The sequence below is a fragment of the Scylla paramamosain genome, chromosome 4 (genome assembly GCF_035594125.1).
Source record: "Scylla paramamosain isolate STU-SP2022 chromosome 4, ASM3559412v1, whole genome shotgun sequence".
NCBI lineage: Eukaryota > Metazoa > Arthropoda > Malacostraca > Decapoda > Portunidae > Scylla > Scylla paramamosain.
Window position 1 is genome coordinate 15,128,315 of NC_087154.1, and position 20,847 is coordinate 15,149,161.

Here is a 20,847-nt window from a genome sequence, read left to right on the forward strand (position 1 = left end):
TAGTACACTAAGCACAAATATTGTTAATAATAAAAATTCTCTCTCTCTCTCTCTCTCTCTCTCTCTCTCTCTCTCTCTCTCTCTCTCTCTCTCTCTCTCTCTCTCTCTCTCTCTCTCTCTCTCTCTCTCTCTCTCTCTCTCTCTCTCTCTCTCTCTCTCTCTCTCTCTCTCTCTCTCTCTCTCTCTCTCTCTCTCTCTCTCTCTCTCTCTCTCTCTCTCTCTCTCTCTCTCTCTCTCTCTCTCTCTCTCTCTCTCTCTCTCTCTCTCTCTCTCTCTCTCCTTCCTCTCCCTTGTCCCTTATCTCTGACAGATAAGGGAAAGTGAGGTGACAGGGAGGGAGGTTTGAGACAAGAAGAAAGAGAAAGGGAAAGGAAATGAAAAGGGGAGGAAGGGACACCAGGGAAGGAGAGTACATGGGGCAAGGAAGTGGAGGAAGAGTGGAGGAGGTGGATGGGAGGATGGAGAGAAAGTGGAAAGAATAAATATAAGCAGCAAGGGTGAGGAGTGAGTGAAGAATTACAGAAGTACATGAGACTTACCGTAGGTTAGTTGAAATGTGCTTCAGATTTTGCGAGGCACATCACGTCTGCTAGATGGTAGAGTTCACATGAGATACACTACACTTCGCCACACAGTCAGTCTTTAAAGATACGACTACCCACATGAAATATTATCTCACAACCCTTCCAGTCAGTGAATTTTTGTTGTGTAAACCAAGAATCATCAATTAACAAAGGGAGGGAGTGGAGGGCATGTGAACTCTACCATCTAGCAGACGTGATGTACCTCACAAAATCCGAAGCACATTTCAACTAACCTACGGTAAGTCTCATGTACTTCTGTAATTTTACTTCGGCAAATCACTTGTCTGCTAGATGGTGCCGTTCACATGAGATTTTAAAGTCATGTGGGTGTTGTATGTAAATGGTTCTGTCAAAATTCACATTTTGTAAATAGGTGTAAATAAAAGTTCCTATTACAAAAACCCAATTTCATTTATGAAAATAGAACATGATTTTTACTGCTGATAACATTTCAAACCTTACACAATGGCTTTGTAATCTTCCTGCCTCATGCCATTAATAAACAGGTGGTTCACCATTGCAGCAATTTCCTTGTCAAATTCTTTTGAGACAGTTTCCGTGGGTCCATAATTCTTAGCACCTTGTAACAATATACTATCATGAGGAATCTCTCTCTCTCTCTCTCTCTCTCTCTCTCTCTCTCTCTCTCTCTCTCTCTCTCTCTCTCTCTCTCTCTCTCTCTCTCTCTCTCTCTCTCTCTCTCTCTCTCTCTCTCTCTCTCTCTCTCTCTCTCTCTCTCTCTCTCTCTCTCTCTCTCACACACACACACACACACACACACACACACACACACACACACACACACACACACACACACACACACACACACACAGAGTGAGAGAGAGAGAGAGAGAGAGAGAGAGAGAGAGAGAGAGAGGGGGGGGGGGAGGTAGAACAGATGGAAGGAGGAAGAGAGGGTTTTAGGATGGACGTAAGGCGGGAGGGTGGGTGGGATGGATGGAAGGAGGGAGAGTGGCAGGGAAGGGAGAGGGAGGGAATGGGGAGGAGATGAAATGGGAGAAGGGCATGGAATAGGAAGGACAGGAGAGAGAGAGAGAGAGAGAGAGAGAGAGAGAGAGAGAGAGAGAGAGAGAGAGAGAGAGAGAGAGAGAGAGAGAGAGAGAGAGAGAAACACACACACACACACACACACACACACACACACACACACACACACACACACACACACACTGTTTTAGATGTGATGGTACTGCACAGCCACAGCACTGCATCACACCAGATGTGACGACAAAACTCATATTTTTTTTGGGATTTTGGTGAAACTTTCACTGCTGTCTTAGACAGACCAAGATCTTTTGATAGAATCTGGCACAAAACTTTGACTTTCAAACTACCCTCCTATGGCTTCTATCCTTCTCAGTAACTTCATTTCAAGTTTCCTCTCTGACTGTTCTATTGCTGCTGTGGTAGGTGGTCACTATTCTCCTAAGTGGTGTTCCTCAGGGTTCTGTCCTGCCATCCACTCTCTTCCTATTATTCATCCGTTATCTTCTAAACCAAACTTCATGTCCTATCCACTCCTACACGGACGATACCACCCTGCACTTTTCTGTCTTCGTAGACTTCCAACCTTTTAGGAAGTAAACAGTTTACGCAGAAAAGCCACACAATGTCAGACTTCTGATCTCACTAAAATTTCTGATTGGGGTGGAGCAAACTTAGTACTTTCCAATGCCTCAAACTCAATTCCTCCATCTATCAACTGAACACAACCTTCCAGACAACTATTCCCTCTTCAATGACACTCAGTTGTCCCTCTCTTCTACATTGAACATCTTCGGTCTCTCCTTTACTTGTAATCTAAACTGGAAACTTCACATCTCATCTCTAGCTAAAACAACTTCCGTTAAGCTAGCATTTTGTGTTATTTTGTGTGTCTAGCTGCTAACTCTGGACAGGGGCCTTATATGTCCATGTATGGCATTTGCTTGACAGGTATGGATGGAGTGGGTGTTCCACTCATACCACTATTTTAGATAGGAAGAAAAAATTTTATCTTTGTTTTATCAACTCCTCTCCTCTAATTGACTGTATTCAGCCTCTTTCTCATTGTCACAAATATTTCATTTCTTACTATCTTCTATAGGTATTTTTACAATAACTGCTCTTTTAATCTTGCTAACTGCATGCCTCCCCACCTAAGGGCTCTTTGCACAAGACTTTCTTCTTTCTCTCATACCTGTTTTGTCCACCTCTCTAATGCAAGAGTTATTTTCAATCATTCATCCCTTTTTGTGGTAAACTCTGGAACTCCCTGCTTGCTTCTGTATTTCCTCCTTCCTAGGACTAGGACTTGAAGTCTTTCAAGAAGGAGGGTTTCAAGGGACTTATCATGTTTTTTTTTTTTTATCATTCTATCAGTTATCTCTATGGGAACTGGCATGAAGTGGGACTTTCTTTGTATTCAAAATTTTTGTTGGCTCTCTTACACACACACACACACACACACACACACACACACACACACACACACACACACACACACACACACACACACACACACACACACACACACACACACACTACAATTTTTTTAAATCTAAGATGAAACTAATTTTTCTCCTCAAAACATCCTTGTAAAATAGGTGTGCGTGTTATGCAGAGGTGGTGTCTAATATGCTGGCAAATACAGTATATATATAATATATATATATATATATATATATATATATATATATATAATATATATATATATATATATATATATATATATATATATATATATATATATATATATAATATAAATTGAAAACCAAGGCTCCACTGTGTGTGTGTGTGTGTATATATATATATATTATATATATATATATATATATATATATATATATATATATATATATATATATATATAAATATATATATATATATATATATACAGTGGAGCCATGGTTTTCAATTTGTTCCTAAATGCCATTTGAAATCTGAAATGTTTGAAAACCGAAACTATTTTCCCCACAGGAATCAATGTAAAATAGATTAATCTGTTTTCAGACGCCCATCTGAAAAACAAAAGGAGTTATTTATAGAAACTATGAATTAGTAATAAATGACAGCTTTTGTTATGTCTTGCAGTATTTGAAATCAATAACTTAGTTTGAAAACTGAATCATAGTACGGCAACTGAAGCAATTGTGAGTTATAAATTTTGTCCGAAAACTGAGCTGTTCGAAAAGGGAGATGTTTGGTAACTGAGGTTCCAGTATATATATATATATATATATATATATATATAATATATATATATATATATATATATATATATATATATATATATATATATATATATATATATATATATATATATATATATATTATATTTTTTTTTTTTATTTTTTTTTTTTTTTTTATGTAGGAAGGATACTGGCCAAGGGCAACAAAAATCTAATAAAAAAAAAATGCCCACTGAAATGCCAGTCCCATAAAAGGGTCAAATCAGTGGTCAAAAATTGTTGGATAAGTGTCTTGAAACCTCCCTCTTGAAGGAATTCAAGTCATAGGAAGGTGGAAATACAGAAGAAGGCAGGGAGTTCCAGAGTTTACCAGAGAAAGGGATGAATGATTGAGAATACTGGTTAAGTCTTGCGTTAGAGAGGTGGACAGAATAGGGGTGAGAGAAAGAAGAAAGTCTTGTGCAGTGAGGCCGCGGAAGGAGGGGAGGCATGCAGTTAGCAAGATCATAAGAGCAGTTGGCATGAAAATAGCGGTAGAAGACAGCTAGATATGCAACACTGCGGCGGTGAGAGAGGGGCTGAAGACAGTCAGTTAGAGGAGAGGAGTTGATGAGACGAAAAGCTTTTGATTCCACCCTGTCTAGAAGAGCAGTATAAGTGGAACCCCCCCAGACATGTGAAGCATACTCCATACATGGACGGATAAGGCCCTTGTACAGAGTTAGCACCTGGGGGGGTGAGAAAAACTGGCGGAGACGTCCCAGAACACCTAACTTCATAGAAGCTGTTTTAGCTAGAGATGAGATGTGAAGTTCCCAGTTCAGATTATAAGTAAAGGACAGACCGAGGATGTTCAGTGTAGAAGAGGGGGACAGTTGAGTGTCATTGAAGAAGAGGGGATAGTTGTCTGGAAGATTGTGTCGAGTTGATAGATGGAGGAATTGAGTTTTTGAGGCATTGAACAATACCAAGTTTGCTCTGCCCCAATCAGAAATTTTAGAAAGATCAGAAATCAGGGGTTCTGTGGCTTCCCTGCATGATATGTTTACCTCCTGAAGGGTTGGACGTCTATGAAAAGACGTGGAAAAGTGCAGGGTGGTATCATCAGCATAGGAGTGGATAGGACAAGAAGTTTGGTTTAGAAGATCATTAATGAATAATAAGAAGAGAGTGGGTGACAGGACAGAACCCTGAGGAACACCACTGTTAATAGATTTCGGAGAAGAACAGTGACTGTCTACCACAGCAGCAATAGAACGGTCAGAAAGAGATTGAGATGAAGTTACAGAGAGAGGGATAGAAACCGTAGGAGGGTAGTTTTGAAATCAAAGCTTTGTGCCAGACTCTATCAAAGGCTTTTGATATGTCCAAGGCAACAGCAAAAGTTTCACCAAAGTCTCTAAAAGAGGATGACCAAGACTCAGTAAGGAAAGCCAGAAGATCACCAGTAGAGCGGCCTTGACGGAACTCATACTGGCGATCAGATAGAAGGTTGTGAAGTGATAGATGTTTAAGAATCTTCCTGTTGAGGATAGATTCAAAAACTTTAGATAAGCAGGAAATTAAAGCAATAGGACGGTAGTTTGAGGGATTAGAGCGGTCACCCTTTTTAGGAACAGGTTGAATGTAGGCAAACTTCCAGCAAGAAGGAAAGGTAGATGATGACAGACAGAGCTGGAAGAGTTTGACTAGGCAAGGTGCAAGCACGGAGGCACAGTTTCGGAGAACAATAGGAGGGACCCCATCAGGTCCATAAGCCTTCCGAGGGTTTAGACCAGCGAGGGCATGGAAAACATCATTACGAAGAATTTTAATACGTGGCATGAAGTAGTCAGAGGGTGGAGGAGAGGGAGGAACAAGCCCAGAATCGTCCAAGATAGAGTTTTTAGCAAAGGTTTGAACAAAGAGTTCAGCTTTAGAAATAGATGTGATAGCAGTGGTGCCATCTGGTTGAAGTAGAGGAGGGAAAGAAGAAGAAGCAAAGTTATTGGAGATATTTTTGGCTAGATGCCAGAAATCACGAGGGGAGTTAGATCTTGAAAGGTTTTGACATTTTCTGTTAATGAAGGAGTTTTTGGCTAGTTGGAGAACAGACTTGGCATGGTTCCAGGCAGAAATATAAAGTGCATGAGATTCTGGTGATGGAAGGCTTAAGTACCTTTTGTGGGCCACCTCTCTATCATGTATAGCACGAGAACAAGCTGTGTTAAACCAAGGTTTAGAAAGTTTAGGACGAGAAAAAGAGTGAGGAATGTACGCCTCCATGCCAGACACTATCACCTCTGTTATGCGCTCAGCACACAAAGACGGGTCTCTGACACGGAAGCAGTAGTCATTCCAAGGAAAATTAGCAAAATACCTCCTCAGGTCCCCCAACTAGGAGAGGCAAAACGCCAGAGGCACCTTCGCTTAGGGGGATCCTGAGGAGGGATTGGAGTGATAGGACAAGATAAAGATATGAGATTGTGATCGGAGGAGCCCAATGGAGAAGAAAGGGTGACAGCATAAGCAGAAGGATTAGAGGTCAGGAAAAGGTCAAGAATGTTGGGCGTATCTCCAAGACGGTCAGGAATACGAATAGGGTGTTGCACCAATTGCTCTAGGTCATGGAGGATAGCAAAGTTGTAGGCTAGTTCACCAGGATGGTCAGTGAAGGGAGAGGAAAGCCAAAGCTGGTGGTGAACATTGAAGTCTCCAAGAATAGAGATCTCTGCAAAAGGGAAGAGGGTCAGAATGTGCTCCACTTTGGAAGTTAAGTAGTCAAAGAATTTCTTATAGTCAGAGGAGTTAGGAGAGAGGTATACAGCACAGATAAATTTAGTATGAGAATGACTCTGTAGTCGTAGCCAGATGGTGGAAAACTCGGAAGATTCAAGAGCGTGGGCACGAGAGCAGGTTAAGTCATTGCGCACATAAATGCAGCATCCAGCTTTGGATCGAAAATGAGGATAGAGAAAGTAGGAAGGAACAGAAAAGGGGCTACTGTCAGTTGCCTCAGACACCTGAGTTTCAGTGAGGAAAAGAAGATGAGGTTTAGAAGAGGAGAGGTGGTGTTCTACAGATTGAAAATTAGATCTTAGACCGCGAATGTTGCAGAAGTTAATGAAGAAAAAGTTGAGGGGGGTGTCAAGACACTTAGGGTCGTCGACGGAAAGGCAGTCCGACCTGGGGACATTTATGGTCCCCTCCCCAGATGGGGACTCCGAGGCTCGTGTAGGAGTCGCCATGATTTTAAAATTTTTGAGTGAAGGGTGTGTGTGTTATTAGGTGCTTGTAGTTTTATGTGGAGGAAGAGAGTTGTCTTTAGAGGGCAGGCTGTGACTACCCCCTTGTGTTGTGAGACACAAAGGGAAACGTTCAGTGAGGTCACAGCTGGATTTAATGATAAGTTCACAGCACCCCCTGAACAGTGCTTTAGACCTCACTGGGCGTAATTATCGTTTCGGCATAATGTATATGTATATATTGTATTATATTATATTATATTATTTCACATTATATTATATATTATATTATATCTATGTATATAGACATGCTCTGACTTATGAATATCATAGTAATGAACATCTGGAGATAAAAATGAGAGGCCTGGCTCAGGAGAAATCCCATCACCTGTAGCATCAAGATCATGTTCTATACATACACCTTCAGAGAAAGACTCACAAAAGCCACACTTAGGTACAAGATTAGGCTTGAGAGAATGGATGATGCAAGAATAGCAAGGAAGGTGTACCTGTGGAATGAAAGTGGAAGGAAATGGAGGAAGAGATGCATGAGAATGACAGACAGGAATGGATTGCAAGTTGTGTGGGCGATACAAATGGCTAGTAGGAATCAAAATGAGCGTGAATGGGTGGTAACAAGAGGAGGCAGAGTGGGAGCGGAATGGGATGTGAGAAAATGGAAGAATGAGATAGACAAAGAAGTTAAATGTGTGGGACTGAATGAATGGAAGAATGAAATGGAAAGAAAGAAGACCCTGGAATGGTACAAGGAGAAAGAGTCCCCGAGGTATGAAAGGTGGTATGATGGAAACCTGGGCGGTGATCTTCTCTTCCGAGCGAGGACACAGTGTATGGATGTGAATGCATGCAAGGAGTTACAGGTGGTCTGAGTCCCGCAGCAAAGTGTGCCAGATGTGTGACATGGGAGAGGATGAGACGGTGGAACATGTGGTGCTGGAGTGTTGGAAGTATGCCAGAGACAGGAATGAGATGATGCAAGTGATACTGACTTAGTTAGGGCATGATAGGAATGAAAGAGTGGAGAAGACAGGAAAGGAATGGATGGTGTTGTTGCTGGGACTGTGTAGAGAGGTGAATGAAAGGATGATTGAGGCGGTGAAAGAATTTCTGGAGAGAATGTGGCGTTGCAGGTGTATGAACAATTAGGATAGAGGATGCTGTTCGTTTCTCTTTTTTTTTTTTCCCCTTCTACAGGAGTTGCCAATCCAAAGGCCTGGCTCAGGAGTGATCCTGTGCCACCTGTACCATCAAGATCAAGATCAAGATCATACATTCCACAGTACCAATGCATCACACCGAATGTGACAATAAATTACACACAATCACACAGTTTCAAATGTGGTGGGGCCACACTGCTTGATATTGCTGAATTTGAGGACAAAACAAACTCATGTGGCAGCCATACAGCTGCATTACACCATATGAGGACAAAGCACACACATACACACACACACATACACACATACACACACACACACACACACACACACACACACACACACACACACACACACACACACAGTGTTATGCTATGTGGCTAGCATAAATAAGTGTTTTTTTTATTGTTTTCAATATCCCAATCCTAAAGTTTAAGTCCATCATTTCGGAAGAAAGGAAGTGCAAAACTTGAGAGGGTGTTGTATACCTGTAATGTTTTAAAAAATAATGTCTTGAGAAGCTGTCTGAAACCTAACTCATTCGTAAGTTGGGGAGCATATATTATACACAAACACTCACAGGCTCTCCCTGACTTACAATAAAGTTTGGTTTCAGACCGCTGTTCATAAGCCATTGTGTTCATAAGTTGTTATTTTGTAAAATATTTTGAGTGTACAGTACCATCTTGAGTTTTATGCTTGGTTTCTTCCAAAGCCATAGTGTGAAACTTGAGGACTGCTAAACACTGGATATTGAAAACACTGAAAAAGCCAGCAACACAGCTTAGCACTTTGTGAGTCTGTGTTTTATCTACACATTTGGTGTGGTACAGCAGTGCAACAGAGTGTAAACAACATGGTGCCTCTTGATTTTTATGCTTCAGTTGACTTACATACATTCAGTTGACTTACATACATACAGTTACATCACACCACACACCACAACTGGCCCCACAACAAACCATATCACACTCAGTCACACACATGAAACCACACCTCATCCAGCCACACAAGCCACATATCATCCTCCACATTGTGCCAAACACAACACTCAACAACACTACACCACACATAGCACCCAGCCATGGACACTAAGCCACATTGTACCACACATCTTACCAACAGTACCACAGCCAGTACCACACTCATTCACTCAACTATCCATATCACCCCCAGCCACACCACATACCACTTGTGTCACAAGAGCAACACAACTCGTATCAGACAGTCATATCACATAGGCTAGTATTGTGTGAGTATGTTTGTCCTCATATTCAGTGTGATGCAGTAGTGTTACTGTGTAAACACTAATCTTGATGCTACAGGTGACTGAATTTTTTTGAGCCAGGCCTCTCATTTGTATCTTCTAATGTTCGTAACTTGGATATTCATAAGTTGGGGAGTGTCTGTATATGTTCTTTTTTTTTTTGTTTTTGGCTTGTAGTGCTGGTAGGCATTTCTGCAATTCTTCAATTTGGAAGCTAGGCATGTATCCCCTCTATTTTTAGAGGCTTAATCCTTAAACTTTGAGTTTGTTTTTCATACCATGTGGATGAAAACTGATATTATTTTGAAAAGCAAAGAGCAAAATGTAAAAGTATATCATGAAAGAGAAAAATTGGATTGTGAAATATTATAGCAGATGAAAGTGATACATAAAATGTTTGAGGAAATATTAGTTATTCAAAGCTTGGTTTGCTTTTAAAAGCGAGCAGAATGGGACTTAACATGTAAAATTATTGCTTTATGGCAAATGACAGCTGCATGTGCACCTTATCTCTGAGGGTGTGAGAAACATCACGCCATATATTGTTTGCTTCTTTCCTTGTGTGTGTGTGAATTTACCTAGTTGTATTTAGCTACTTGTGGTTTATGAGAGGGGAGTAATCTCATAGTACCCCATTTCTATATCTATTCAGTTTGGTCTTATAAAGCATGGACAGTTATGGCATTGACAATGTCTTCACTGAGTTCATTCCATTTGTTTACACTTCTTTGAGAAAAACTATACTTCTTGATGTCTCTTCTACAGTTAATTTTCTTCAACTTCTTACTGTGTCCCCTTGTACTCTGTGTGTCTTGAATTTATAAAACATTCTTTGTCCACATTTTCCATACCATTTATCATTCTATAGATATTTATTAAATCCCCCTTCTCTCAACTATTTTCAAGGGTAGGAATTTCCAACATTCTTAATCTCTCTCTTCATAGGTCAACTTACTCAACTCTGGAACCATCCTAGTGACTGCTCTTTGTACTCTTTCTGATTTTATAATATTCCTCTATATGAGGAGACTACACCACTGGTGCATATTCCAATCTTGGTCTTATCATGGAAATCAACAACTTTTTTTTTATCATTCCTCCATCTAAATATGAGAATGCCATTCTTTTTCTTTTTAACAAATTCATTGTCTCTCCAGTAATTTTATCAATGTGCCTGTCCAGAGTCAAATTTTCAGTAACTGTCACTCCCAAATCCACTTCCTCTTTTCATTTCTGTAACTTTACACCATCCATCTCATAATGATATTGTATTCTTTTTTTCCTCTTACCAAAGTCCATTACTTTACATTTACTTAAATTGAATTCCATTTGCCAAGATATACTCCATCTACTTATCTTATTTAAATAATCTTGCAGTACCATACAGTCATTTACATTTTCTACCCTCCTCATCAGCTTAGCATCATCTGCAAATAAGTTCATATAATTGTCCATCTCTTCATTTATGTCTTTCACATATGTTACAAACATTATCGGTCCCAACACTGACCCCTGTGGGACACCAGTAGTTACTTTCAGCCAAGGTGAATTCTGGTCTTGTATTACTGTTCTCATGTCTCTATCATCCAGATAATCCTTTATCCACTCCAGCAGTCTTCCTCCAATTTTCCCATAATTTTTTATCTTCCATAGCAATCTTCAGTGTGGTACTTTGTCAAACGCTTTCTTCAATTCTGAGTAGACACCATCCACCCATCCGTCTCTCTCCTGCACAATATCAATTACCCTTGAATAAAAGGATAGGAAATTCTTAGAGCATGATCTTCCCTTCCCAAATCCAAATTGACAATTTACCAAAACTTTATCTCTTTAAATGTTCCCTCCATCTTTCCTTTATTGTTCTTTCACATAGTTTTCCTACAACATTAGTGTGTGTGTGTGTGTGTATTTCTCTCTCTCTCTCTCTCTCTCTCTCTCTCTCTCTCTCTCTCTCTCTCTCTCTCTCTCTCTCTCTCTCTCTCTCTCTCTCTCTCTCTCTCTCTCTCTCTCTCTCTCAACATTCACATGTCCACCTTGAACTGAAAGATCTGGGCCCATATTAATAAAGACTCCTAAAAGCAACTTTTACTTTTAAAGTAAAAGTTACTTCTAGGAGTAGAGATGACACGAGTAGTGGCTTTTCCAAATTAATCATATCTAACAAGATGTTGCTCTTTTGGTAGTAGTTTATGTTTGTTGATTAATCTTGAATATTTCTATGTAATTCTAGACTACTTCTGAGCATTATTAAGAGCAATATGTAATTTTTGGATATGTTGATAATTTGGTGGATTTAAACAAAGTGCTGCCCTCACTTCTTGTCTTCTCAAGATGGATGCAGAGGACAGCTGATGGTTCAAGAGTGAAAGAAATTACTGTAGTTATGAAACGTTACTCCTTGTAAACCTCACAGAGGAAAGAAAAAATCTAACAAAGGATAAAAATGATCCGAGAGTGACTGCCAAACAGAAGAAGACTTTATGAACAGACATTGTTGCCCATCTAAAATAAGCATGCATACATGCATACCATATTCATAGTACATCTCTCTCTCTCTCTCTCTCTCTCTCTCTCTCTCTCTCTCTCTCTCATATATATATATATATATATATATATATATATATATATATATATATATATATATATATATATATATATATATATATATATATATATATATATAGATAGATAGATAGATAGATAGATAGATAGATAGATAGATAGATAGATATAGATAGTGCAATATAAAATGAAGAAAGTAATAAGAATGAATGAGAAAAGAATAATGAAAGGGGAGAGAGAGAGCAAGAGATGAGAAGAGAGAGAGGTTGGGAGTGAGACTTGGACTTGTCCCAGACATGGAGCTTTAAGCCTGAAGCTTCTAGAATGATATGTATTCAAGCAGTCACACATGTTCCCCACATAAATTTCCTTACTTCCCCTTAGTCTCTCAATTTGAATCTCACCCAGTAATTAGTAGAAGAGTTACCCTTAACAATAAAGTAATCAGTATTCATTTAGCCTCCCTGGTTTAATCAGCAGAATTTTTAGAAATAGTGCTTTATTCATGTAAAGACAGCACGAGAAACAGAGTGTGGGTGGGTGTGCATCTGTATGTGTGTTGCTTCCCCCCTCCTTGTACCCCCTCCCCTTACCAGCAGAGCAGGAAAGTGTTTGGCATACTTTCTTATGCTCACTCACTACCCAGCACTTGGACGGAGTTGACATACTGAGATGTGCTCTGATATTTGATGGAGACTAGGGTGGGATGAGAATTAGTCGGGTCTGTTGCCTTAAGGGGATAAGTGAGTCATTACTGGCTGTATGCCCCAGCCTACTTACATAGAATAGGAGTCTCCATAGAAGTCTGCCAGTAGGGTAGTTGTGTATAACACATTATACTGAGGGAAGTAACTTCTCAGCTGCATGTTTGTGTAGGCCAAGCTCTTGTGCAGTTGTGCAGTGCTATGTGTTCATGGGCACTCTTTTGTAGTAGCTTCTTGTGTCTCTTGTTAATGACAATGTTTTGTCCTAAATACTACTGCAGTCTGATGCAGTTCAGCCACAGAGGACTTTAGTAATTATCTGTGTAGTGAATTTTACTCCCCGCTGTCCAGGGGGGCAATAAATGACACTACTTGGCTTGAGGCTATAACACACTGTTGAACATTGGATGGATTTGTTATGGAACGCAGATGTCCAATCAGGTGTTATACCTTGACCTTATATGTGTTATTGCATGTTATAACTGCCTTTCCTAGAAGCGGTTGTTGATTCTTTCGTAGCTATGGGTGTTAAGTGTTGCTTGAGTATTTCCCTTGTCTGTGGGTTGGTAAAACAGTCTGGCAACCTCAAATTAGTGTGACCTGGAGTTACGACTGTTATGAAAAGGGTGCAGGAGTCACAAGGGACCCTGTACACCTGTCTTTGAGTCCTACACTGAGTCCACATAGGAGGTGGTTCAAGGAAGCTAGTCCAGGTGCGGCAGCTTTGTGAAGGGGTTGGGATTGTGGTTGTAACAATTATACATATATATATATATATATATATATATATATATATATATATATATATATATATATATATATATATATATATATATATATATATATAATACACACACACACAGATGTGTATGCATGTATGCACGTATGTTCCATCTGTTGACAAAGCAAACTTCGCTCCTAATTCTGTAAAAGACCCTCTGGGGTACTTTTATCTCTCGTCCACTTTGAGAGCACTTCTAGAAGCAAACTTGCAATTTTGAGGACCCTTTTAGGAGTTAGGAGCAACTTTGAAAGTAATCTTTACTTTGAGAGTAACTTTTAGCTTTCAAAATGTTTATTAATATGGGCCCTGTACAAACACACACATATATATACACACAAGCCATGGTCATACTTATGAAGCTATTGTCATGCTCTTTCTGTGATTTGATTTGTTTTGTTTTACTATTATATATAGATGCTTCTAGACTTAAGAATGAATTAGGTTCTGGATGACTGTTCATAAGTCGTTATGTTCGTATGTTGTAACTCTGTAGAATATAGTAGAACCTTGGTGCATGAATGCCCCACATCACAAACAAATTAGTTCATGAACTAGTTTTACAAACAAATTTTAGCTTGGTTCTTGAATGATGCTATAGGGTATGAATGCACATTACCCACAATCCATGAAACCTCATGTTCAGTTGTGCATTGATGCGCTTGGTGCAAACATTGTGAGTGCTGTGTTCAAAAACACACATTTTTTAGTTTTTTCCCATTTTGTGCAATTTTAGCCTCTGTTATGCTACCTAAGAAGGAAAAAAGTGTTAATCATAATAGCAATGAGAAGCCTAACCGTATTATCATTGAAGTGAAGGAAATTACTGCCAAACATTTGTTTGGCAGTATTTGTGTATTTGTGTATTTGTGTAGGCATTCGTAGGCCCGCAATCTATAACTTATCTAATTTCTTATATAATACTATAATATTCTCTCTCTCTCTCTCTCTCTCTCTCTCTCTCTCTCTCTCTCTCTCTCTCTCTCTCTCTCTCTCTCTCTCTCTCTCTCTCTCTCTCTCTCTCTCTCTCTCTCTCTCTCTGAGTCAACCCTTCAGTTTCTGTAGAAATATGAGGCCTGAGGGCCCAGTGTTTGACCCAAGAATTAAATATACATGTTTATATATTATTGGATAATGACTACAGATTGAAATAATGCTAAAAATTACTAGATAATGATTATGAACTAAAATAATGCTAAACCATAAAAACCTGTAGCATCGAGATCAAGATCAGAAACCTAAACATGTGTAGGGAGTGTTACCATTTTGAGTTGACAGCTGCCCATGGTAGGAGCACTGTAACTCTTCAGCCAATAGTGGAACATCTTGAACACAGAAAAAGGCAGAAAGCAACATAAGGTAGTATCATAGTCATAATTGCTCAATGACAGTTATGATCATTGATAAACTGGTATGATATTTTCTGCTCTTCTGTGTTGGTTTGAGCTGCAACTTAGACCAAAGCCTGATTGAGGGGTGGACTGTTATGAAGTTCAGGGAAAAGTGGGGTGTATTTTATTTTTCCAAGTATCCCTTGCCAAATTATAGATGTGTCTTATATGGTGGGAAATATGGTATTTCAATTTCATTCTATATCCTTCATTACAAAAAAATGAAAAAAAAAAATGTAAAAATATATTTCTGAGGCTGAAACGGATTAATTGTATTTACATTAATTTCAATTGGTTCGCGAACAATTTGGTTTGCAAACCAAGGCCCAAAACGGATTAAGTTTGTGAACCGAGGTTTTGTTGTATTTTCGGTGTGTATGTGTAGGTAATATAATAACAACATGACAGAATACTAACAAGACAACTGCTGGGCAACAGAAATCTAGGCATGTCCTTTGTATTTTTTGGAAATATTACAGTGAATCAAGATGGCAGCAGGCAGTGAGTGAGTGAGTGGTCATGATAGTCTTGTTATTAATAAGATTTATTATTCCATAGTTTTACTTCTTTTGTCACTTAATAATAATTCCCCTACAGTTAGGGTATTTGAGGAGAGTGAAAATACTGGCAATATTGATAAACAACATGAGAAATACCATATCTGTTGCCTCATCTACAATACTTTGCCTATACAGGAATGAATTTTTGTGATTGCATATATTTTTTTCACAACACTTTTGTTTATGTGCTACTTAACTAAGTATAACTTACATAATTTATTGAAAGGCCATATGCTTCAGTTCAGATTACTGTCTAGCATAGGTAGACCTGTGAAAAATGTAAGCTTAGACCTCTGGTATTCATAGTCAATTTCCAAGACTTATTGTGGGGAAAAATAGTGTCAATGATGAAAGTGTAGTACGTAATGAATTGTGCAGATACTGTACTACTGTACTGTAAGTGGAGGCTATGTTTACCATTTTTTCTCCACAGTTAAGATTTATTATAGTATATATAGTATTTAGTTACCAATGAGATGGTTTGGTGCTTCATAGCATTGCCACTATCATCATTAGCCTTACACTTGTCATCTGCCATGTTCAGTAATCAAAAAGTTGGAAAATGTTCAAAATAGCTTTGGAGCAGATTGGGAGTTGATTGTAAGCAACATGACACCTCTCCTTTGCTATGCTGCTGCCCAGCATGGTTAACAGCCAAAAAAGTTGTGTGGCGAATTTGAACTTGTGGCAGAATGACAAACAGAATTTGGACTTGCAGGGATTCTTGTTTGTATCTGTAGATTTTTGTAACTCAGATGTTCAGAAGTTGGAGAGCATCTGCATACATTATCTTTTTCACAGTGTACTGTACAGCATTGCTTTAACAAACGACTTCATTATATTTAACACACATATACACTGAAAATATATTGCTAAATAATGACCTCTGAACCTAACAACTTACGAAAAGCTGTCTAGCCTAACTCATTCATAAGTCAAGGAGCATCTATATATTAATGGCTGGCTTTGATAAGGGACCAGATGCCAATCATCCCAAAATGGAGTTAAAAGCGTGTTCACTTCCACAATTTTCCTGCTGTTCTAGAAACTACAGTGTTGTGAGCATCATTGTATTGTGTTGTGATCATAATAGTGTACACCTTGTCAGCCATACTGTTGCTTTTTCTTAATTGGTAAATATCAGGTGTTTGTATAGGTAGCCATTGATACTTGGCATTAGTTCTAATGAAGTATTGCGCATTAGCATGTACTTCATTATCTTGTGGCAAATATGCTACTTGATGTGGGAATGTTACTGGAAAAATTTGGGATGAATTCACCAAAGAGAATAAGGCAGTAAGATTAACTTCAGAGAAGAATATCATAATTCTAATATAGCACTGTGAAAAGAATTTAGATAAGGAAATATTGTTGAATCATATTTAACATTATTTAATGAGAACTGTAAAGTTGTTAATTTCATTCATTTAATACGTTTCATTTCCACATGATTCTTTCATTATTATTTTTAACAACTCCCATCTTCTGTTATCCTTCTTCAAATTTTCTTGTGTGCCAATGAATTTGCATCTTTCCAAGCATAGCTATGTGATCTGGAATATGAGTTTCAAAAAATATTATGCATGTAGTCCCTTGAATTATTTTGGAATTTTCAGTAATGTTCTAGAAGATAAGAAATTGTTATAGAGGTTTAATGGAATTATAAGGATTGTTTCTGAAAACTTGATATAAAAAGGCTTATCTTTGTAGTTTAGTATTTATTACAGAATCAAACCTGAATATTTTGGGAATGAGTGTAAATGTATACTTTTATATCATAATAGCTTGTTAGTATTACATTTTAAATCTCAGACAAAAAAAAGCTTCATTCTAATTTTCAGCTTCAAGATCAGAAATCAAGACGGACCAGAAAAATGAAGGTCTTGGAACTGTATACAAAAAGGAAATGATCAGGTACAAGAAGGAATGTACAAGTAAGGTGGATATTGAAACAATCCTGAAGAAACAAAGAAATATGATTGATAGTTTAAGAACTGCACTCGCAAGCACTAAAATGGACAGTGTTGTGATGGTATCAACTCTAGAGATGATTTTGAGTTGGCTGCCTGGACAGGTGACTCCCCAACAGTATGCAGGAATAGACCCACTAAGTGAAGACATGAAGGTATTTTCTAAGCATTTCTATGGCTCTACATTTACAGCATTATTGAATAATTATTTGAATAATGGAATCTTGAAAAAATCTGAAAAACATAGAAATTTATATTATGATTTCATTAAAGCTGGATACCTTGAAGAGAGTATTAGTATAATATTGACTACAATGCAGAATGCTGACCAAAGCAAATTGGAAACTTTGGTTACATTACTTGCTGAAATCTTAAAATCTTTTTGTATCCAGCAGTTTTTACTAAGACATTGTTCACAAGCCCGAGAAAATGAAAAGGATGCATTGGACTGTGAGGAAACAGTTAAGCTTCTGATATCACTACCAGAGAGAGTTGCCAACAAACTTGAACATCTAGTCCCTGAGTCTCTCAGGCCCACAACATACTGTAGAATCATGGCTTACCATGTCTTGCAAGCTGTATTCTTCATAGCTGATGGCCTCAAGCATGGTATCTCTGGAACTGTGGCACCTATTGGCAAACTTGTAGGGAAACTGTGTTATTTGAGTGATGCTCATGCAGTTCTTGAGCCTCTCTCTCGCTGGCTTTCACTCTGGAGCACCAGAAATCCCATTATTATGAGAATCTCACAGAAAGTGTATTTTCATATCCCAACTCAAGCTAAAAAGAGGTTTTTGTTAAGCCTTTTGAAGTTGGCTAGAGACTATAAGACTTTATATGTATTTCTTAGCAATTATGAGACAACCTGTCCTCATACAAAATATCACCTGCTAGAATTTCTTGTTGGAGGATCCATTCAGAATAATACAGAACCCATAATTGAATATCTATCCAAAACACAGAGTAGTCATGAGGCTATGAGATCTGTCTTCTTGAAACTTTTGGATTTGTGGTGTGATGAATATATTATTACTCACTCATCTTTTGATCATCACATTAATATAACCAAAGGACTCTTAATTTGTCTTAAATTCCTAACACAAGAGGACAGTGAGAACCTCAGGCATGATGCTATTGAGAAGTTGTTACCAGGTATTGCTTATCATCTTGAAAGTCCTGCTCAAAAAATGACATTGGTTGGAATGATTGCAGCTGAAGAAATAACTAAAGTTCTTCATAAAGATGGGCCAGCATTAAAGTTCAAATACAGAAATAGTGATGTTGTGCTGGAACTGAAACAGGTTTTCACTACCAAGAAGAATCAAGACTCTGAAAAAATGAAAGATGAAGATGAAAAAACTGATGAAACTGTTTGGATGAAGGATTTTATTAAAGAATTACATGGCTTAAATATGATCAGTAGTAAAGAAAAAACAGCATACTGTGAGGAGGAGGTGGAACATTCAGTCATCTTAGAAGACTTCCAAGATAAAAGTCAGCTGCCTCTTGAAGAAGCTTCTGCAGAGACAAATTTACTTGATAACAAATTAGAAGAGCTAGACAGTGATGATGATGATGAATTTCAACCTTATGACATGTCTGCAGACTGCCCTCAGATGAAAGTTTGTGAACCATCGTACCCACAGGAAGTACTGGCATATTTGATTGAAGGTGAAGTAGAGAAGGTGACAGCAGCCTTGAAAGTTTCTGAGAAAGTTGTCCGCAGGGAATTAAAGTTGATGGATCCAGAATTAGCACAAGAAATTACAAAAGTTGTTCTTCATTTGGAAGATAAGTATAATATTGATGGTTTTCAGGAGAATCGCATGAACACACTCTCTGCTTTGGTAGTGTCACATCCCAGCCAGTGTGCCCTATATCTTGGCTGTGAATTTTATGAACGCAACTATAATTTAAAGCAAAGATTGGATATGATAAACACACTTGGGAGGGCAGCCATTGAGTTATCTGGAGGAGATGCTAAGCCTGATCACTCATTGTCTTGCATCACTTCAGAAAGAAAGATTAAGAGCAGATCTCTTGTTAAAAATGAAATGAAAAACTTGGCAGGCTGCTTTTTCTTCCCTTTGGTAACAGGTCTTAGAGAATCCCGACCATATCTTGACCTCTTGGGCTCTGATCGCTTTGTGTTATGTGAACTCTTGAGGACTCTTGGTCTTATCATCAATGTTACTGGACAGTGTGAGACTTCCCTGAAGATGGTTGGATGCTTATTAGAGTTGACCTGGTCACTGCGCTCACATACAGACACAGAGATCCGTTCTGCTTGCCTGGAAGCACTCATTTCTGGTCTGGAGTCAATCTCAGATTCTGTATTACAGTCTGTTGTGTATGAGGAAATGGTTAATCTAAGGGAATGGCTGGCACTGTCCATTCAAGAAGACAGAGATAAAAAATGTCTGCTCCTTTCTGTTAAATTAGCAATCAGATTAGATAAATGTTTTGCTCAGCAGATAAATTCTACTTGAAATTTCATTTAGATTTCCATTTTTTTTCTTTTAGCTCACATAGTTTGTTTTAGTGATTAGTCATTTGAAGGTAAAAATAATTTCAGTGTTAGATCTTATTTCTAGGCATTGCTTTATAATTTAGATTTACAATTGACTTGTTAAAGGTATTTATGCTCAATGTTGAAATTTTGTGGTTTTGTTGGTTATTACTGTATAGGTATGTATTTACTAAATTTCAGTGAATTGTGTTGAAACATTTTTGTCCATTTTGTTACTTAAAGAAAGTAACACATTATTTGGAATCTATCTATGTATGTATCTGATGCTTTTCTCCTGCTGAGAATCTCCTATAAGGGGATGGCAGTATACACACTTAGCTCCATTTCAGCAAATTTCTGTGTTGTATCTTTCATTGCTCTGATCCCTTCTTGTTGCTTTATTTGCTCCTTTCAGATAACTAGTTTCTACAGCATATTCTCTTGACTACTCCCCGTGCCCTTTGTAAGCATTTCCTTTACTTCCATCAGTATTTCAGTGAAGACTCTTGTATAGCTCTTCTGGCATATTTAATTTCCTTTAATCATTTATCAATCTTACATCCTTTAACAGTGTGTAGAGACTTTTTTGCAGGTGTTTCTGTCTTTACATTGGTCACATATTGGGAACATTCTACCATTGTATCTCTTCCTTATTTTTGCATTTCCGAAGTTAATTAATCAATATCTGCAGCTTTACTACCATTTAGTCTTCTCTTTATTAATTTCAAGTTCAGTTTTGTGTTGAACTTAATTCCATATCCATACTTAGTATTTGTAATTAATTAGAAGTCAACAAATGACTTTTGTGGACATCATACTTTTAAGAACTTTATTTTCTCCTTATTCTGACAGTTACATTCTCTCTCTCTCTCTCTCTCTCTCTCTCTCTCTCTCTCTCTCTCTCTCTCTCTCTCTCTCTCTCTCTC

The 20,847-nt window shown here is 38.2% G+C and overlaps 1 protein-coding gene across 4 annotated transcripts in view; it reads left to right on the forward strand.

The window, feature by feature from the left end:
- Positions 1-20,847, forward strand: part of LOC135099776 (clathrin interactor 1-like) — a 173,493-nt gene that overhangs the window by 114,859 nt on the left and 37,787 nt on the right. For 2 of the 4 annotated variants that reach the window (XM_064002296.1, XM_064002295.1), the window contains exon 10: positions 17,284-20,039. The exons of the other annotated variants lie outside the window; for them this stretch is intronic. In XM_064002296.1, the coding sequence (XP_063858366.1) occupies positions 17,284-19,901 (2,618 nt within the window). In that variant the 3' untranslated portion in view covers positions 19,902-20,039. Of the gene's footprint in view, positions 1-17,283; positions 20,040-20,847 lie in introns of those variants that run through there. 4 annotated transcript variants of the gene reach the window in all.